The 21,797-nt window shown below is 25.5% G+C and overlaps 2 protein-coding genes across 2 annotated transcripts; both read right to left on the bottom strand.

Moving 5' to 3' along the window:
* Positions 1-16,059: 16,059 nt before the first annotated feature.
* Positions 16,060-19,278, bottom strand: LOC132929742 (uncharacterized). Its single transcript, XM_060995294.1, has 8 exons — positions 18,888-19,278; positions 18,534-18,731; positions 18,403-18,462; positions 17,893-18,069; positions 17,632-17,793; positions 17,303-17,547; positions 17,026-17,185; positions 16,060-16,289 (listed from the first exon to the last, which is right to left on the bottom strand). The coding sequence occupies exons 1-8, from the start codon at positions 19,066-19,068 to the stop codon at positions 16,150-16,152; spliced, it is 1,323 nt and encodes a 440-aa protein (XP_060851277.1). The 5' UTR covers positions 19,069-19,278; the 3' UTR covers positions 16,060-16,149.
* Positions 19,279-19,435: 157 nt separating this feature from the next.
* LOC132930051 (uncharacterized) lies at positions 19,436-21,571 on the bottom strand. The gene has a single exon (XM_060995706.1). The coding sequence runs from the start codon at positions 21,530-21,532 to the stop codon at positions 19,436-19,438; it is 2,097 nt and encodes a 698-aa protein (XP_060851689.1). The 5' UTR covers positions 21,533-21,571.
* Between the last annotated feature and the right edge of the window lie 226 nt (positions 21,572-21,797).

Here is a 21,797-nt window from a genome sequence, read left to right as displayed (position 1 = left end):
ATATTTTTATAGTCATAAATTGAAATATAATATAAATATTTAAATTGAAAATAACATCTACAATAAATTTGTAAATAATTGTACAAAAACATTACTCAGTTTTAACATTAAATTAATTTATACTCGCATTTTTTGTATAATACACAATTATAGAGAAGTATTATATTAATATTTTACTTTAAACATTAATCACAATACTTCAAAAATATCATCGAGAAGGTGTGCTGATAAAAATAATCATTTGTGAATTTATTTTTTAGTTTATAAGAACTCAATGTATGGTTGAATTCGTTTGTGTTCTATTCTCATGCATTATTATATACAAGGAATGAAATTAGAAAATTAGATATTGTATAAGGGGGAAAAGCGTTCACCCATTGTTTTTATTACTTTGGTGGAACCATAAAACTAGTGGTAAAAGTTGTTATTCAGAATATAAAACCCTGTCAAATTTCGATCATTGCCAAACATATAAAACAACAATAAAAATAACATAAAATATTTGATCGGTCTTATTTTTTCATTTTATATATATAATATATATATTACTCTATATGTGTGTTATGTACGACCGCCAATCGTTTTCATATACCAAATAAACCCTATAGCGTGCATAACTACGAGGTTTTTTCTTCTTTTTTATTGATACACTTGGAAAATTGTATTATTGCTGTATAAATTTCCAATAACGGTTATAAGGTCCTCGGGGTCGCGGTTTCATGATTCCGCGGGTTCCTTTGGTCGATTTGTATTCATGACGAAATCATAAACCGTTATGAGTTTTAAGGGCATTTTGGATGTTCTGCTTCTGATGTTGGTGCTGAGTCAGCACCTACTTTCCCGCGTTTCCGGTTCGGCCGTGAAATAAACCTATGATCGAAAATAAACGGGTTTTGGCTTTTTATACATTTATATATATATATGAATGACAGAAGTCAGTATTCTAGCAGTATACTATGTGTGGCATATAGAACGTTTCTGTTATTTCTCTCTCTCGCTCTCCGATGATGATATTCCACCCTCTTTGCTCAAGCCACAAACCCTCAAACGACCAATAAAACCGATTCGCATACCAAAGACCATTCGTTCGCGAAATTAACCGCAGGATGCACGCGACTAACGGTTGAGTGCGCATAACAGTTTGCATTAGGCGTTTATCCGTGAGCAGTAGCCGCCACCACAATTGCCGCGTATATACACTATACACTATACAGTATATTATATAATATGTAAATATATGTATATTGTATAATGCTGTATAGTGTGTAAGTACACCGTACACCCCTCCACGAAAGACGCACTCAGATTTAGGACAGCCCCCGAGAGACGGTGGTTAAGGAATGCGACACTCGGTTTTGATGATTATAATAAATTATATATTTTTCTTTTATGATTTTATGTAGGTATATAATATAGACACATACAAAAGATACCAATGTCGAATTAATGTGATAAAAAATAAAGATAAATTAACAATTACAGTTAATTAGTTTTTTTTCTATAAAAATAGATTTTGAACAAAAATTATGTGGAAATCCATGGATCAATTATATCAGCAGCTCTCAAACTGTGGTACGCGGAGGGCCGTTTTTGGATAATAAACCATTCAATTATTTAATGCATATCTTATATTTTAAAAACTAATAAATAAAAAATAATTATACTATAGTTATAGTATTTTACTGCCTTATTATTTTAAAAAAAAATGTATTTAACTGTACAATTTGGATTTTGGATCGTTCTATTTTTAGTCATTAGTGGTCCGCGACTACTTGATAATATACCTAAGTGGTACGTAAAAAAAAAGTTTGAGAACCGCTGCAGACACTGCACACTATATTATATCTAGTATCTATAGATAACTATAAAGTAGTGTAACGATTGCCGTCTATCGACATCGTACATTTTACTCCTTAGGTAAGTCATGGCTAATATGATGAATGTGCGAAATGGCGAGCGGGGCTGACTGTTAACTTAAGGTTTTCCGGCACATGTTGTGTTATATAATAATAACCGATGCGCATCACTTGGTGATGGGATTGGAGAAGACTCCGCGATGATCCGTAGGGCTATCAACGGCACGTTGACACACCATATCTGAATCGGTAACACTCATATAATTTTTATATAATTTTTTATACATATTATTATATAATATTATCTGTCTTTTATCAATATACGATATATCAATAAATTTAAATGTACTTTATTATAAGGTAACCCCGATTTCTAGCATTAATATTACATACCGAGGTCGAATCCCCGAGACCTCATCGTTAATATAAACATAACTTTGCCATAGGGAACACGTCTAACGGTAGCGACCGGCTAAAATAGGATGACATTACAGTAGGAACTTCAATTAGTTTAATTATATATGTTACATTTGATATATTTTTAAGTTATAACATATATATCTTTCTGATGTATTAAGTGTCTTGTAAATCAAAATGAATAACATCATAAATTGTAAATACCTACAATCTATTTTTAATTATTCTCAGTTAATAATAAATTAATATATATAGGTATAATATAAGAATATAAGTTTAGATAAATAAATAAAAATACACAACTTTATATATAGCCATTTAGGTTTAAATCTTTGCATTAAAATACTAAAATAATTATTTCAATTTGTATGGTTCATCATCACATGTTATCTTATATTCTCATATTACTTTACGCGCTTCTGACTTCATATAATATTTATATTTTATTCTATAATATTATGATAATTATAACTTACCTTCTCGGTGTATTGTATAAGAATATCACGACTCACAAGTCATTGTACATGTTCGTAGTCATAATTCCTACGAAGAAATGAAAGTTTATTTAGTATTGTACCATTTGTGCCTATATTTTCATTATGGCAAATAAAAAATGATTTTAGATTTTTTTTTATAATATATATATTATATTATATATTAAAAACATAATTGATAGATACCTTTGGAAACACTAATTGTTATCTATAAGTACTTATTACCTTTATACTATAATAAATATATACTATATATGTATACTTACCTAACTATAGTACGTCAAACATTAATTTATGAATAAAAAAATAATATTATTTACTGTAGATTTTGAAATATATAAAATATACCAAATAATATTCAATTAGTTAGTCATACACTAATTAGATATAATATTATGAATTTGAAACCTATAAAATAAGTAGGTTATACTAGGCTAAAATATTGTCTAATTAATTTTCTTGATAAAATTTCAATTCTTAAGACATAGTGTCCATAAAAAAATCATTCGAATATATTATTTTAATTTTAATAAAGTAATAAACAATTTTAGTACAAAAATACTGACCAACATCAAAGAATATAATTTAAGCCGCCTTCCATTCAATTAAGAAACATAATATTATAGGTATACAAGTTGTTATGAATTAATAATTTACAACCTAAATTAATACATCTCTTTTCCGTTTATATTTTAATTATTTTTTTTTATTTATGACATTGTAATATTGGTATATAATTTTGTTACATATGCAGTTAGCTTCTAATTAACATTACATGAAATTAAATTGGATATGGTTTCAAGCAAAACAGTGGCCATCATCGCGTAAAAATGTATTTTATAAAAGTAAAAATTACGTTTAATCGTTTTGGTCGATCATTGCACGAAAAAGCTAATTAAAAAAAAAATGTATTGGTAATATAAATATGTAAGTTTATGGCAGATGGAAACACTTTTCTGTATTAGTATAAATAATATTTTTTTATACAACATTTTAAATTTAAATATTTGCTAAAATTGTATTTATATTTTATCATCTTAAACAAATTTATATACCTATGTATATAAGTATGTAGTATATATATACATATACATACATAAATCATATATATTATATTATGCACTAATATTGTTAGACATACTGTAAAAATGAAACTTTAAATTTAGTGAACATTTTTTCTTAGAACTACATGTACCTTACCTAAATATTTGATTTATATATTTTAATCTTAGCTATGGATCTAAAATATAATATTTAACATTTTAATTAGAACGTTATAATATATTAGTTTATACCATAAATAATACTATAATGTAAGTAACTATACATTTTACATTTTAAATGTATCAATACATATAGTACAAAATGAAGTCGTATTATATAGATGCAATATTGTAGCTTAATATATTTATATACAGTTTGAACGTGATAGCAAACATCATTATCGATAATATATTATTCAACAATGATACTTGTTAATAGTTGAATTATTTATTTTCTTATTAAAGGTACCAAACATGATTTGGTATTAATAATCGTATATAGATAATCAATATAATATATAATATGCTATAATAATGCTAATAAATATTTAATCTCTATCTATATATACATATTACATATATATTTACGACACATGTACCTACATACATATAAATGTTTTAGTACTTATTTTATGGTTGAATAATGAATACCCAATATCATAAAAATATGAACTTCAAACACTTATAAAAAATTGTGACTTTCCAGTAAACATTTCAAATCTTAATAAATATAAAAAGAAAATTGCTTATGAATTTCTAACTAAAAAATAATTTTAAAATGTTCGAGATTTTACGAATTTTATAAAAATTTTAAATTTAAACGCTTATATAAAAAAATATTATAATACTATGACTATATACTTTCAATATTATTTTATTAGTGAATAATAAACTTATGATGAACCTCGTATTTAATTTACAAGTTTTTTTGACAAAAATTACATTTTTTTATCGGCGTTTATACATAAACAATTAAAAATTCTAATGTTTATAAATAACTTAAAAAGATTCAAAATATTTAGAAAATTATGCTCTATTTAGGAAATGATACCATAAACATTTGATGAAAATGTCAACTATCTATTATAGTTATTCAAAAACAAAATCGACTTTTCGAACTTGTTTTGCATAAAAATTCCCGTTCTTTCTTAATTTTTTTTTTACTTTTCTCGGTTATTTAGAAAAATTCTGGACATTTTTGACACATTGTTGACTTATTTAAAATACAGACTAGATCCAATTTTCTATCAAAAACTATTATCGATTTTGAAAATCGAAGCATTTTTTTCATTTACTTGAATACTTATTGAATACGCACACACAAACACACGGGCTGTGGTCGTTTGGGCGAAGGTAATAATTTTGACCAAAAAAATAATAGTTCATTTGGGCGACTATTATTTACACCGTTTGGGGAGTAAAATTGTTTTTATCTATACAAGGTAAAAACCTGGTGACAGATACGGATTATATCGTTGCTAACCATTACTAATCAGTATTATTGGAAATAATATTATGATTCATGATTTTGTTTATTTAATTATTGAGTGCATATTATAAGCATTGTTATACTTATTCGCCCAAACGGTATTTTTTGTTGTATAAATCCTCACCCAAATGGTATACATATATCTATTCGCCCAAACAGACCATAATATTTTGGGTCGATTCGCCCAAACGATCTACGCCCAAATACACATCATTATAAAATTAACACATATTCCTACATTCATTGCTCCATTCAAAATCTAAAGTAGAATTGTAAAATAAAACATTGTGTAGGTACCTATATATATGAGTATAATGACTGTATATTTTAGTACATATGATGATATATATATTTAAATAATCGTTTTAAAGTCTAACTACTTACCTGTTTTACCTACTACCTAACCTATTTATTTACTTTAATCCAATCCATTTAGGCATGATTGCCTTCATCTAATTAGAAAAAAAGTAATTATTGATCAGGTAGAAACTAAGCTAAAACTATTTGTGGTTAGGTATATATAATTATCATGATTATACATTTTGATTGATATACATTTTGTTATTTGTTTTAAAATTACAAAGTTTTTCAAGTGATTGATGGAAAGGTATTTGATTAATAAAAATATTATGAATAATATTATTTGAAAATATTGTTGCAATTCGACTAAAAAGTTTGTATTGTATTTATTGCTTCCAAAATACTGTATAATCGGACATAAAATAATAAAACAAAAAAAAAATAATGAAATTAGTAAGTATAATTATATCTTCCTTAATTCCTTCTATGACTGTTAGAGAAGTAGAAGTTTCTCCTTTTATTTAAATATAAATTTAACCTAATATTTATAGCTGTAGACGATTGGAATTAATTTATTACCTATTTAAGATCCTGTCACTACTATAATAAATAATATTGTCATGATATAGCTTAATAATACACATTTAAATAAATTATAATGGTAAATTAATTTATTTAAATGTGTATTATTATATAAATTAAAATTATAATTGCATTAAGATTTCATTCAACAAAATAAAATATGATTACTTTACAGAAATTGCATACACATTTTAGGTATCTCATCAAAAATCTGTTTAAAATGTATCTTTAAAAAGTTAGTAGCTAGGGTAAGATAAATGGGAATAATCACAATAATAAAACATTTATACCTGATGGGAAAATATTCGTTATCTATACGAAACTTAAAATGTCTTTATGATGATAAATGGTTTAAAGGGAAAACAGGAAAACGATGTCCTTGTATGTATAAAAAAAATATAGCAATAGCCGTTATTAGAATGTCGAGTACACTATAATTATTAATTACATAAACTTGCACAATTATACGCACATACAAATACAAATATATATATATTATACACATACCGGTCTTGATATTATTAGAACACGTGACAAATTTGAAATCTTATAGTGAAACTTGATCCGCTAAAATCTGCGACACGCAGCTAAATATTATCCATCAATACAATATATCTAATATACTACCGATATTTGGTGTATAATATTTCAAACACAAATATACTGATAACAATATTGTATTATAGGCGTATATACTATATATAATAGTATTATTTGACGTGATGCATTATTATTCCCACGGTCTGCGGTGACAACAAAGTACATTGGTAACTATAACGATTGAAGATCTGGCCGATATATCTGCAGTTATACACGTATATACCTACTCAACGACCGACGTTGTTTAATACCACACAGTGCATTTTACAAAGTGTTAAGTGCGCGTGTGACGGCGATATATTATGTAATACAATATAATATTGTATACTATTATTATGTGTTTTTGTTCATCATAACTCGGATTATCGCAGACCCCAACCATATTTACTATGGCCCCGATTGTTATTATATATAATAATAGTATAGATAATAATTTATACAGTACGTGACGATTTACACGTGTTGCAAAAGCTACAAATGATATAATATAATGTATGTAACGATGTTCCTGCAATACATCACAGACATAATACATATAATAAACGATATAAGTATAATATAATATAGTGTTTAGGGCATATATTGTGTACGCCTTCGCGTTGGATTGGGTCCATGAACAAACTGTAGACTAGTGCCTGCATATACAATATACATATATATACCGATTTCTGGATGATACGTTTATACTTGTATAGAATGAGGGAGCGACTTGTGTATCGGATTATCAAGCGTGCGCTTATAAACGATGCACCATCCAGATAACCGGACTCCATTAGCCGAAGAGAAAAACTCAAGGGATCTCGATGTATGCATACATATATATGTTTATAATGTTTATATAGACGTATAGAATATATGATCTAAAAACAATTCACACAAATTGAGCAAAAAACAAAATATTATACTTATATTTTTTCAATGGTTTTAATGACGGATGTCAGTTTGTCTATGTACGCTGCTAATCTGGTCTACAAAGACGATTCAGGACGTATTATAAACAAAATATTTATTTAATATTATATAATAACATTATGTACTTAAAAAGAAAAAGGGTGGGCAACTGGATATCGCTCTGCTATATAGTAGAGATGGGTAGTAGCCAGTAAGTCACTTTAATGGATATGTTAAATTTGAATGCAATGACAGGTATCATTGTATACGAAAAACGATTCTGAACGGAGTTGATTTGTCTGTCTAGGATATATTATATTATTACCTATATTTAAATTGAAATATATCGTTATTTTACTCGATTTCGTAAAAAAATAAATTTCATACGCTCACAAAATGTTTTCTATATTGACGCTGGAGTTCTTTTTACAGTTATTTGAAGGAAAACTTATGGAAAACGTTGTATTGGGTTTTTTAACCTTAGGCATAAATCACAAAAATGTTATGAATTTTCAACTTCAAAGTGCCTTGCAAATTTTCGGGATTTTGATATATTTCGTAAACATTTGAACTTTAAATACTTATAAACAAAAATTGTGACCAACGATTTTTGATTTTTTTTTTTTTACTACAATAAATACAATTTATAATAAATCTTGTATTAAATTTTAAAGAATTTTTATAAAGCTAAATTTTTTATCGGCATTTCAAGAAAAAAAATTTAGAAAAATCGAAAATTTAAATTATTTACATATAGCTTAAAAATAGTCAAAATATTTTGAAAATTAAATCGTGAATAGATAACACGAATATAAATATCTAGTGAAAATTTCAAGTATTTACAATGATTCGTTTTTGAGTTACAGTAAAATAAAAAAATCAATTTTGTCAAAAACCGGTTATGCGTAAAAATTCCCGTTTTTCCATTATTTTTTTAGGATTTTTCCTATCGCTTTAGAAAAATACTGGAAATTGGAAACTACTACTGGACTTTTTACTTTAACCCCTCAAAGTACCAACTAGATTAATTTTCCCTTTCAAAGAGGGGCTGAAGTGAAAAATCAAAGAACTATTACTACACCAAAACGTGATGACAGACACAAAAAAAAAAAACACACACATCGTTGTAAAATCAATACATTCATCACTCCGTTCAGAATCTAAAATTAAAATTGTAATAAATAAAAGCAAACAATTTCGTTCAAAATTACTTCGATAATGAAATAATAATAAATACATATCACTTAATAGCATATTAGTATCTCGTCCTAAAATCTTGAGTATTTATTTGACATTGTCTCAATTAAATATTAGTATCTTGTACAGGGTATATCGTATGTACTACAAATGAGTAAAAAATAATAATGAAACAAGATACGCCCTAATATGTTTATAAATATAATAATATCATAACATTGGGATAACTCGTTAAAAGGTCATTACATAAATATTTATAGTTATTATACTAAATATAGTTATTATAATGTATTACATTGACACATTGAGAACCGGAATATGTACATTTATATTTATCAACTTTTTCAGGACATGTCGAATAAAAATGTATTTATTTTTTTAATGTTGAGTAAATCAGTCATGAATTAAGTATGGCAAAGCCAATAGGTGCAAATGTGCAATTATGTGTTGCATATCTATTCGTACCATGCAATCAACGTGTAAATTGTAGTTATATAATGTCTAATGTTTATATACTTAAATTTAAAAAAAGAACTATATGTTTTAAAAAGAAAAATGTACACTAAATATAATACGTTATAAGTATATAGCTATAGGGTGGTCAGTAGTTGGGCTATATTTTATTTATCTGTTTTACATATAATATTTGTTTACATTACCCGGGGTATTGGGTCACAGATGAATATAACACAAAAATATAAGAATTACGAATAGATATATAACATTTATTAATTTTAAAATTTTTTATTGTAAATATACAAAATAAAACTAGGTAGGTACATAAAGTGAGTTTAATAATTATTAATCTATTTTTCAATTGCTTAAGAAGTTAAAAACATAATATGCCCTATACAACTCAATTTACTTACATAGAATTAATCAAATAATTATTGTTCTTTACAGATAATACATCATAATTTTACATAGTCAAATATGTTTTTCCCTTTGTATAGTTTCGTACCTATTATTTAATTTCATTAAATATATAATTCATTTGAATAAAATGTATTTCCTGGCTTTTAATATGTTTCTATATATGCTTCTTTAAAACTAAACCAATTCCTGAGCGCTCAATATACAACGTATTATATATAAATTATTATTATAATAAATGTACCTTTCATAATATTTATACTGCAGGTACACATACACACTTAAAACAATACAATTACGAAAATCTAGATTCACGAGTATTAAATCTTCATCATCAGATATTCCATCATATTATATAATGTCAACGAACTATTTGAAGGAAAAATGGTTTTGCCACCCACTCCTGTATAATATGTACCTACATAATATAATATATATATATATATATATATATAATCAAGCTACCTTGTGCTTACCCCTATAGTGACTATATTATATTTTATATATATATTTATAGTTATCTGTAGTAGTTGGACAAGAGGAAATAATTCATGAAATATGCATAAGATACGGCGACAACGCTAAAACCTCTTCGGCAATAGATCGGGTGACGAGAGGAACTTCTGCAGGGTACCTCGGCGAAGTGGTTGAATATGCCGAGAGAGCCGGTAAAAAAATAATAATTCCCCTTTTACGTGACCGAAATGTTTATTATTATATAACAACGCCGTCGTCGACAACGACGAGGGCGAAACACTCCGTTTTCTTATGTATTATACATAGGCTAATCCTGTGGAATATTGCCAGACCCTTACCGCCCTTCTTTTCTCGTTGAGTAGCGGATTAAGTAAAAAAAAATGGTTTTCGTCACCACTACGCCTCTATACATATAGATATAGACCAATTGGGGTGGGGTTTCCTGGTAGTTTTATTTACTTACTACAGGAATTTTGCCAGCCTACCACCGTGATGTGATTTCTTCCGTAAGAATTATTAGGGTTGAATATTATGAAATGCATATATTCGCAGCAGGGGAAACTGCGTTACGAAATGTATCATTCAATTTTTAAAGAATATTGAATTCAACAACCATTTTGTTTTATTATGCATTTATGCACGAGTCCTATATAAATAACTCTATAACATTTAATTTGTTTAATACATTTTTCAATTATATACAATAATAAATTATTTTTAGTGTTAGATAACCGATAATATTTTTTTTTATTAATAGGTTATATATAAATAGTTGTATTATACGTAGATAGCTTAGCTAGGTACAATATAATACAAGATCTATTGGCAAATTCTGGCATCTACCATTTAAAACAGTTATTTGAAAAATAGGTATGTGTTATATAATTTTATGTAATTTTGTTGTTTATAATATAATCTATTTACTGTAGGTGTACCTTCTTTTTTTCTGGGGTTAAACATACAGCCGCCAGATGAAAATTGTTCATGTATTATAGTATTATACTATTAATATTCTATATATTTTTTATTATCACTTCAAGTTTCAGTAATAAGATCGATTTTTTTTTTAATAGCTTTAGCTTCGTATAGCTGGACGCTGGTATACCGCTAATACCTGTTTGCCTATTAATAATACAATAACGTTTCACGATTATTTTCATACATATTTCCACGTATATTATTATTATATATACTTAAAGTAGATACAAATAGTTATGGAATTATTAATTTATTTTAAAGCGGTATTATATTAACTATAATATAAATATATATTTTTGAAAACAAAAATATAAGCTGATAAAGTGGTAACTACGTAATATATTGGATATAATTATTTTATTATTTTATATCGAACAACACTCATCATTTCAAAATCTATTAATTTTTTGTTTAAGAAGAAGAAGAAGAAAATTTATTTACATAATAATTTTATATCAAAATAAAACCTTTTTTTATAATTTTATTTTTTTATTTTTTATATTTTTATTCAAGAACAAAACAACACTTATAAATCATAAATAACCCATACGAATTTCGATTTTAATGTATGGAATTTCTCCGAAAAATATTTTGCTTTAGAACATGAAATTAAAAATGGTTATAAACAAAAAATCAAAGCAATAAAAAATACTAAAAATATAAAAATTTTAAAAAAATACTATAGTAAATATTTTCAAAAACATTAATAGATTTTGAAATAATGAGTATTGTTTGATAAAAGATTTGTTCTGTATATCTATATAGGCATTGTTGTCAATCAAGGATGGAAAACGTTTAAGTAATATGAAGGTAATAACGGTGGTGGCCTAGGGAGGTTCCAAAACGAGCTGGTCGCGCGTAAGAAATAAAGAAATAACAAAACGGAAAAAAATAGAATAAAAAACGGGTTCGATTAAAAAAACATTCTAAATGGTAATCGAGACACGCGTAAAATAATAATAATAGTAATAATAATAGTATGATAATACGTTTTCGAGCGGTGTATGCCCTGGTGTGCCGGGGGTGGTGGAGAGAGGAGTGGCCGCGTGATTTATCGATCTCGCGCGCGTCCGTGTAAATGTTTGTACGGCGCAACAATACGCTGCCGCCGTCGTCGGGCGGGCGTGTCTTATTATGCGTAATTAATATTATAATACGCGTTTGCAGGCGGCGGTGACGATTCGGCACAGTTTTTTTTTATATAAATATATTCCTGACGACCGTCGTTGCCGCGTGAGAAGTCACGTGCCGCGTTCGACGGTCTCTCTCTCTTTAACTCGATATTATTATATTTGTACATTTCGGTCACTGTTTCCCACCCTATTTTAATTTTATTTTTAGACTGGGGCGGTTTGTATCGCACGCACTCGTACGTTATTTATATATATATATGTTATTATACGATATTATTATTATTATTAAAGGTATATTAGATCGCGTATAATATAGTATATACAATAATATAATGTATAGAATAAACACTACTTCGTGTTTATTATATTATATAACGACTTGGTTGTCGTGAATGAAAAACATCAGTCAATTGAAATGATCAAAAGGATCACTGTAAGTTTAATATTTCCTGATACATGCGGATAAATTGTATTATTTAGCACAATAAGTTTTCCATATTTAATTAGTTATAATTATTTGTTTACATTATACCCGTTACGTATTTTAAAATTGAATAAGCGTGTATTGCCGTTAGATGGAATAATATTCATTGAAATCTTAGCAATAATCCACTAAATAAATTTATATAATATTTAATTATAATTATAAACATAAAGTAATAAATCATTTTAAAAATATGTACGTATTCTTTCAAATTATATAACTAAACTAAAGTACGTATAGATAGTAAAGCTATATATGATGTACCTAAGTCAGTTAAGTGTATTTATTAATTATTATGGGGACAAATTATAAAAGTCTAATACTCGTAAATATATTTATTACATAGGTATAAGCTTTTATTTTACAATTAACTTAAAACATCAATATTATATACTTTAATAACTTATAAATACGTTGTATGTGGCTGTTCTTCTACAGTAGAGCTTGCCGAGCTTGGTATAATAATATAAGCGTAACATAATATGTTAGATGTATATAATAGGTATTTATGGTAATTAGTAGTCTATAAACGTTTTAATTATTAAATTTCACCAAAATATCATGTTATTACTAATTACTAAACAATTAAAAACTGCATAGATACTTATTTGATTGATATTGTATTATTATTATTATTATTAAATACAATTCCAATGGCAAAATGATAAATATATTGGTAATAGAAATATATTTTTCAATAGGTACTATTTTATTTTATGAACACTTTTTCTAGCAAAATAAATTACAAGAAAAATGATAATAATATCATTTTTTATCGATTAGAAATCATGTCCCGATATTATAATATTAATAAGTAATATATGTAGATTTATTATTATAGATAGCTAAGTAAGTACTTTCAAATTGTAATGCCTCATCACCATTCTGCACCATGATGATCGTGAATACTGAAAGTTACACCTGCGGGTCTCCGCAGGATCCAATACAAATTAGTTTAGATCCTTTTTATATAGAATTTTCCACAGTAAGTTTGTCCCAGTGTTTCCATTCGATAAAACAATTCAGTTTTATATTGAAAATAAAAATATAATAATAATAATTCTTCAATACATCTGCAAATATACATAGTACTAGGTACTAGATATGCTTACTGCTTAGGTATACTATAGCAAAGTAATTTTTTATAAATCAGTTTTAAACAATACCGGTTATTTTTTAGTTTATACGTCTGACCCACTTTTGTATTTTATAGAGATATAAAACTCCTACTTGTACCACTTGTATCTCGATATAATAGCTTTTAAAAATGTATGTTATTTACTGGTAAACTAAAACTGCATTGTTTTTTTTTTTAACACGCATTATATTTTTTTTTACTATTGCACATTTTATTAAGTAATGTAAAATGTATTTTGGTTCTTTATCCAATTCTAACTTGGCATTATGATTTTATGATTGCATTATATTTTATCATTTATATATTATTATTTAAACAACCGAATATTGTTGAAACATTTACCTATGCATAAATAATATAATAACTTATAAATAAATTTAATCAACTTAAAACTTTATATCATTATATACTTTACATTATTCACGTTATTAAAACTTCGGTGAAATAAATTTATATTTTCTTTTAAGTTATTATTTACTCTTTAACTAAACAATTAAATATAAAAGGTCAACAAGCAATTTTCAGTTTTGATGTTCGTTTATAAGCATATCTGCTAAAAAAAACTGTGAATTATTTATTAATATGATAGTGGTATCATTGTATCAAACATGTGCCCCGCGTGCCCGTACAGCCGGCTGTTTTTCTCGGAACTAGAAAAAATATTAAAAATCAAGAGATTAATGAAATTAAAATGCAGAAACGTCAATATTTTTAGAAAAAATGAACTCTATAATAATAATTAAATATTATAAAATATAATTAAATAAAAAAATATATTTTTTTAAATTTTTTACCAAGACATTAAAATAAATTAAATTATGAAATATTTGTAGTTCTTATGTCTGTGAATTTTATTAAAAACCAGCATTATGATATTTTTATTGTTTCTGCAGGAGATATCGCAATGGGTAAATCCTCACGGGACACTCTGTATAAATACTAGTTTATAGGTATATAACACAAATTTTTTTTAATACATAAAAGTTTATTCAAAATCCAATTGTCCAATTTGTATTTAAAAAAAAAAAAAATTGCTTAAGTGTTTAAAATGTACAAGCAATATTTCATACTTTAATATAATTATATTGATTTAAAACATAAGGAGATTCTATTGTTATTGTTCACAGTTAATAATCAAAACCTATTAATTTTTAGGTATATTGATGTAAAATATTGTAAATATATATCCCAGATAGCAAGATAACATTTTTTGATCGTTTATGTATTATTATTTTTATAATGATTACATTATATAATTATTTGGATTTCATCATATTTTGATTAAATAATATGATATTAATGTTTATATATTGTTGTTTGGCCACCGGTTTGAAATTAAATGAACATTAAAAACAAAATCAGTATATATTGTTATTTAGGAAATGATAATATAAGCATACAATTGTATTATATTAAAAATATTGTTTCCCTGAAATACTATTAATCATATATATTTAACATTAATTAAATATTATAATTTTTCCATAGTAGTAATATTTTGTTTTATTTTATCAATATATTATATATGTATGTATTTTTTAATATTTATGTAAAATATTAACATACATATAATATATGCTCAATTAAAGTAGGGAATATAGCACCCCAATTCTGAAAATAGCACTTACAATTTTGTGGCACTCATTAATAATGAAATTAATTAATACTTATGTATTTATTGTTGATAATATTGTTAAACACATTATTAAACATTTGATTATTTATTGTAGATATAGCTGTTAATAGTGGTGGGAGAAAGTAAAGTTACTCATAATTGTGCACAATCCTCGATTCTAAGATTAGGTAGGTGACTAAAGGGCTTCATCAGCACCCAACATTTTTCTTTTGAAATAGCCTCTACCATATTAATTATTCAAATAATAAATAATTATTGTATTTAAATTAATTCCAATGATTATTTATAATAAAAATATATTGTGTTATTATAGAAAGGAAATAATAAAAACTTAAGACAATACAAATTGTAAATCACTGATCAGTTTATTATATAATATAATTTATATTATATATATAATTAATAAAATAAAAAATATACTTAGTGGTACACTTGACCACAAATATTACAATTTTAAATATTAAGTGTAAAACAAAAATAAAAGCACTTCATCATTATATAGTAGTTACTTACTACAATAGTTATAAATAAATAGTTACAATAGTTACAATAGCTAGATAATTAAAATGATGGTTCATTAGACGGGGTCAGTAGATTTTTTTTCGGCTCCCTAAATTTAGCTCCAGAAATAAATGTCCTTATAGGAGTTTCAATGTCAACAGCATCACTTAATTTGAATTTTTTCATTTGTTTTATTGCATCTGAAAATAATGACATTTAAATGGAAAAAAATGAAATGAACAACCATATAAATATTGATCAATATATATTAAATATATTTATTTATTATTTATTAATTTGATATAAAGATTATATATTAATGTTGTTACTATACTATAATATAATTAGCATAATATATAATACCTCAATGTAATAACATTAATATACATGTTATATAGCAATATCAATGTGGAAACAAATTTTGATAAATACTCAGTTAATCATTTCAATTATTTGGCCTAGCATATAATAGTAGCACAGTGAATTAATACTGCAAGAAAGTTATAGAATTATATATATCAATAGGTGAACACAATAAAGACAAGTTACATATTTACAATTTTATAAATCTAGATTCATTAATTTTAATTGAAATATTCAGTAGTATTTAAATGTACTCTATACGACTTTAACTAGAATACTATTTTACATTTTTAATATTGTTGTTCAACATCTCATCATATAAGGACAACCACTCACCATTGCTATAATATGTTATAGTTATTTGTTTAATACATTTTGATAAAGACACAAGTCAATTTACTATAGTAATTTAGTTTTTTAATATTGACAAAATACAAAATTAATTGTAATATGATATTATTAGCTAATAACTTTTTTTTATAAAATAAATGTTTATTCATTTTTGTAAACGTTTATTTAAACTAGAGAAAGAATAGTTTGAAATTCTATTTATTTTAATAAAAAAATTCTCACCAAATATGACTGTACATGTAGCCAAGGTATAGAATACTTTCTTTTTCTTCAAACCTTTGTAACTATATTTCTCAAGTAGTGCATCTTTAAATAGTTGTCTCATAATAATACGTACAGTACTTGGTAATGTACTACGTGAAAAACGTTTGAGCTCTGCAACCTGGACAGAATTTTCATCAATTTATTCTTTAGTTTTAATTTATATAGGTATTATATAGTTATTATACATAGGTATTATATTTGTACATAGACAGCATATTCAGATTTTTATTTTTACCAGTTTTATTCTGAATTCTTTATTAGTTGTAAGTTTTCTTTCAAATTCATCTAGTTCATCTTCTGATTCCAATGGAAGATTTGACAGTTCCGTTTGGAATATATTTTCAGTACTTTTTTCAAACGATGAATTTTCAAATCGACTTGGTTCTAATAATATATCGTACATTTTATCCACCTTCTCATTTAATGAATTAATATCATATTTGATATTACAGATAGTTCGATTCATTTTATGAAGAAATTCTAAATTGATTAAAATAAAATTATACTACATAATACATTCAAAAATTTAACATTATTATTGAATTGAATTTATATATTATTTACCAAGTATTTCATTATGTGCAGATATTTGTTGTGATTCATTTGGAGTAGATACTGACTGCTGCAAATCTATTTTAGATACATTAGAAATCTTAAATGGTGATGATGATGTGTTGACTATACCAATGAAAGATTCATCAATAAAACGTGTAACCCCATCAAGATCTAACAAAAATAAATTAAGTTAAAAATACATGAATTTAATGCAATTGGTTTATAAACTTGGGATATTTTATTCAAAATATATCCTAATGTATTACTTACCAGTTATTTCTATTATCTTATCCGGTGTAGAAATTGGACTCATCATATGGCATGTTTTATTGAAATTTAATTTTTTTTTTACATCATTCACAGTAGTTTGATCAGTGTTGGATATATTTGAACTATTTGAAGATAATATTGTTGGAAGAAGCTTTATAGCAGGAGAATTTGGAGTGCCTTGAAAACAATAATTTTTTCATAATATACTATTATAAACATATTATAGTGTTTTAACAGTTTCTTCCCTTACAATTGGATTCATATTTTTACATGCTTATATACTATGTAGAAATATTTAATATACATCATAAATTAATACCATATAATAATACTTATAATTCTAATATAAGTTAGTTAAGTTTCATTTCATTTGAAATATATAAATAAGATATAAATGAATAGTTAATTTTTTAGTATTTGATTAAATTTTCTGATTATTAGTCAGATTTTATTTATATTTTGTTATTTAATTCCATATTAATGTAGTTAATTTTGTCAATTACAACTTACCAGATAATACAAGAACAGTATCTGCTAGTTTATCTGCCTTGTTAAAATTGCCATCATCGACTAAAAATATATAGTGTTATAATAAAACTTGAAAAATTTGATAAACTTAGCAATAACATGAATTAACTAACCAAAAAAATCACTTGGAGATGATGGACTCCATAAAGCATCATTCGCTTTTTGTTGCATGATTTTATCCTTTTTTTTAGGATTTAATGTAGATTTCATATTTTTAGTTTCAGACATTTTAGATGGTGTGTCATTATTTGTTGATAAGTCAGACGTATACTCTGCCTTTTTAGCTTTCTCTCTAGCTAAAGTATAATTATCTAAATAAAAATAAATATATTTTTCTAAATAAATAATGTTATGTAAATAAATATATTATAATATAATCATCAAGACTAGAGAAAATATAGGTCATATTATAATATAATGAATTAATGAATAATATTCAAAGTTAAAAAGTAAGTTATAGTGTATACCTCTATCTTTTCCCAATTTACGAGCCTTTAAAAAGTCAAAATCAATTTCATTTGGTTTTACTCTTTTTTGAATAAATTTTTTTGAATTTTTTTTTGGCCAAGCACATTTATTCTTATTTAGCCAGTAGGCCGGTACTACTTCAACTGATCGGTCGTCAATAAATTCTACCACTGACCACATTTCAAATAGGTATACTGAAACCAAGTACAATTCCCAAAAATAAATAAGAATATTATTAATTAAATATTGAACACTTATAAAAAATGAAAATAGTTAATTTTAGATGAAAACTATAAAATTAAGTAGACATATACTATATATTTACTTATTATTTTTATTATAACCAGATAAAAAGAAAGCAAAATAAACACATATTATGTAAATATAGATAATAATTATATACATGGGTGCATTAATAAAATTATGATTAATATTAAAATAGACACAATTTGAAATATATAATAGTAATTAGAATAATAAGTACTTAAAAAATAATTTAATACAGTATAATATAATGATGATCTGAATTTTGCAAGGTTCCTTAATTTTAAGATGAATGAATAATTGGTAATACAATTAAGTCATTATTATTAGATGGTAAAAGAATCATTTTTTTTTTAATATCTTTAATATTATACTTATGAAGATTATTAGATAAATTTTTAACAACATAAATATCTAATTCGCTAGATTTTATAGGTTTGATAAATAACTCATTTTTTTGATCAAATATTTTACAAATAAGGATCACTTCTTCTGAATTTTCTTTCTGAATGATGTTGAAAACTTTTACTATTTTTTTTTCTCGAGTCAAGAAGTATGAATCTCTTTCTAGATGTGTTTTAATAGTCATGCTTTTTAATATCAATGTGGTAAACTGTTTTCCTTTTATTGAACCTGATAATGTAGGACCGCGGGTATGAAGTCCAGAAAAATAAGGAGCACAATTTTTAGGTTTAATGTTAGACTTTAGTAAACAAATTTCTCTATATCTTTTGATAATTTGTTCCAAAGGTTTATGTGGTTTTCTTAGCATTCTCTTTAAGGAACCCATGTAATTTTCAAAGGGGAAAGCTGAACAATTATCTAATGGCCCAAATTTTTCATAATCATCACCTAAGTGTGTTAATCCATGAATGTTATGCGAAATGAGGTAACGGCCATAAATTATCTCGAAATCTTTCACAAAACTGTCTAATAATTTACGTGCAACATCTATGTACTTCAAATGATCAGGACTTAATAAAATAATCATTGAAATACTTAAATTAAAAAAATGATTCCAGTGTTGATCTTTTAATGATGGTTTAGTGACTATTATACCATAATATAGTAAGAACATACGAAATTCTGTTGCTTTCCACCTATTTATTTCATCTAGATTCCTAGGTTTTCTAGCAAATTCACAAGGCATTTTGTTTTTAATAATTTGAATGTAACTAGATATTTCTTTTATCTTCCAAGATGGATAACGAACTTCAAGAGGCCCTTTCATCCATAATAGTATTAGTTTTCGAACAGTTCCTAGACATACCAAGTGCATATAATCAAGACAGAATCCAGTCGTTATATTAAAATTGGGCAAAGTTGCTAAAATAGAGACATTTCCAATATGATATTCCTCTTGAGTTTGCAAAACATAATTATCATGAGTTCGCTTGGGTGGACAGTTAGACGGCAAAGTGTATGGAAAACAAATTCTATTTGATAAATATTGTCCTTCTTGCTCACACCTAGAGCAAGAAAAAAAACCTGAATGTCCTTTAGTTTTTAAAATAAAAGATTTTGCAGGCGCATCACAACAAAAAGCATCTATAGAAAAATTATACTTTTTATTATTTATATAAATACCACTTTCACTTAATATTTTTGCCTCATCTACAAACTCTTTCAGGAAATCATTACTATCAATGGGTTTTACTTGCCCACAATAAATCCCAATTGGAAACACTTGATTGTTATTTGGTCGGATATACGCAAGAACAGGCCAAAATTGTTCAGGACTACTTTTAAAAATTGGTAATCCATCTATTCCAACAACAATCTGAATCATATCATAATCAAAACAATCAGGGATATTTTGTTTAATTCCATTCAATATACCAAAATGGTGATATTTTCCAGGTTCCACAGCACGACAATTTGAAGTGAATTTGTTTGTACTTAATATAGTTCGTGAATCAATAGGCAAAGTTTCAAAACATTTATGATGTTTTAATAATTTTAATAATGCATTAAGTGCATTTTGAGAAATGTTAAATGAAACTGCCCACTGAGCAATTAAAGAACTAAATAATGATAACTGATCAACATCATCATTAAAATAAGTTACATCTTCATTATCTGTGTTATCTTCATTAGAAGACAAAGCTGACGATGAAAAGTGATCCAATTCTTTAAAATATTCATTTTCATTTGTGATTACAGTATTTGCTAAGACAGAATCAATGGCTGTAGTTGAGGAAGTTGATACATCATTAATAGTAATAAGAGTATTATTTGATTTTGGAAAACAAGGTTCAAAAACTAAATTTGATGTTGATTTTTTTTTAACATTAATTAATTCCATAGGTATTTCTACCTCCTCTTGCACCCTTCTTCTTTTTGACCGGTCACTTAGGCAATACTTTTTTTTGTAAGACATCCTAACCTACACAATTAATGAAAGTAAATCAAAATAAGTACCTACTATTACTACTATTGAATGGGCCATATGATAAATATCAAAATTAATTATTATAAATTATAATATACTTTTCAATCTTCAATCTCAATCTACTACATTTTGGTCATACTAATTTGAGAAGTTTAAAAATAAAATAGAAAATAATATTATTAATATTCATATTATAATTATATAATACATTGTATTATACTTTTCAAGTAGATTAATATATATTATTCTCATT

This window comes from Rhopalosiphum padi, chromosome 4 (genome assembly GCF_020882245.1).
Source record: "Rhopalosiphum padi isolate XX-2018 chromosome 4, ASM2088224v1, whole genome shotgun sequence".
Lineage (NCBI taxonomy): Eukaryota > Metazoa > Arthropoda > Insecta > Hemiptera > Aphididae > Rhopalosiphum > Rhopalosiphum padi.
Note: the sequence above shows the minus strand (reverse complement) of the source record. Positions and strands in the feature narration are given on the sequence as shown.

Excerpts from the sequence above, each read along its gene's own strand:
- LOC132929742 (XM_060995294.1), bottom strand. The coding sequence starts at position 19,068 with ATGTGGTCAGTGGTAGAATTTATTGACGACCGATCAGTTGAAGTAGTA. Across the intron at positions 18,070-18,402 it reads TACTGTTCTTGTATTATCTG|GCACTCCAAATTCTCCTGCT; the intron begins GTAAGTTGTAAT and ends ATTGTTTTCAAG. Across the intron at positions 16,290-17,025 it reads TACATGTACAGTCATATTTG|ATGCAATAAAACAAATGAAA; the intron begins GTGAGAATTTTT and ends CATTATTTTCAG.
- LOC132930051 (XM_060995706.1), bottom strand. The coding sequence starts at position 21,532 with ATGTCTTACAAAAAAAAGTATTGCCTAAGTGACCGGTCAAAAAGAAGA.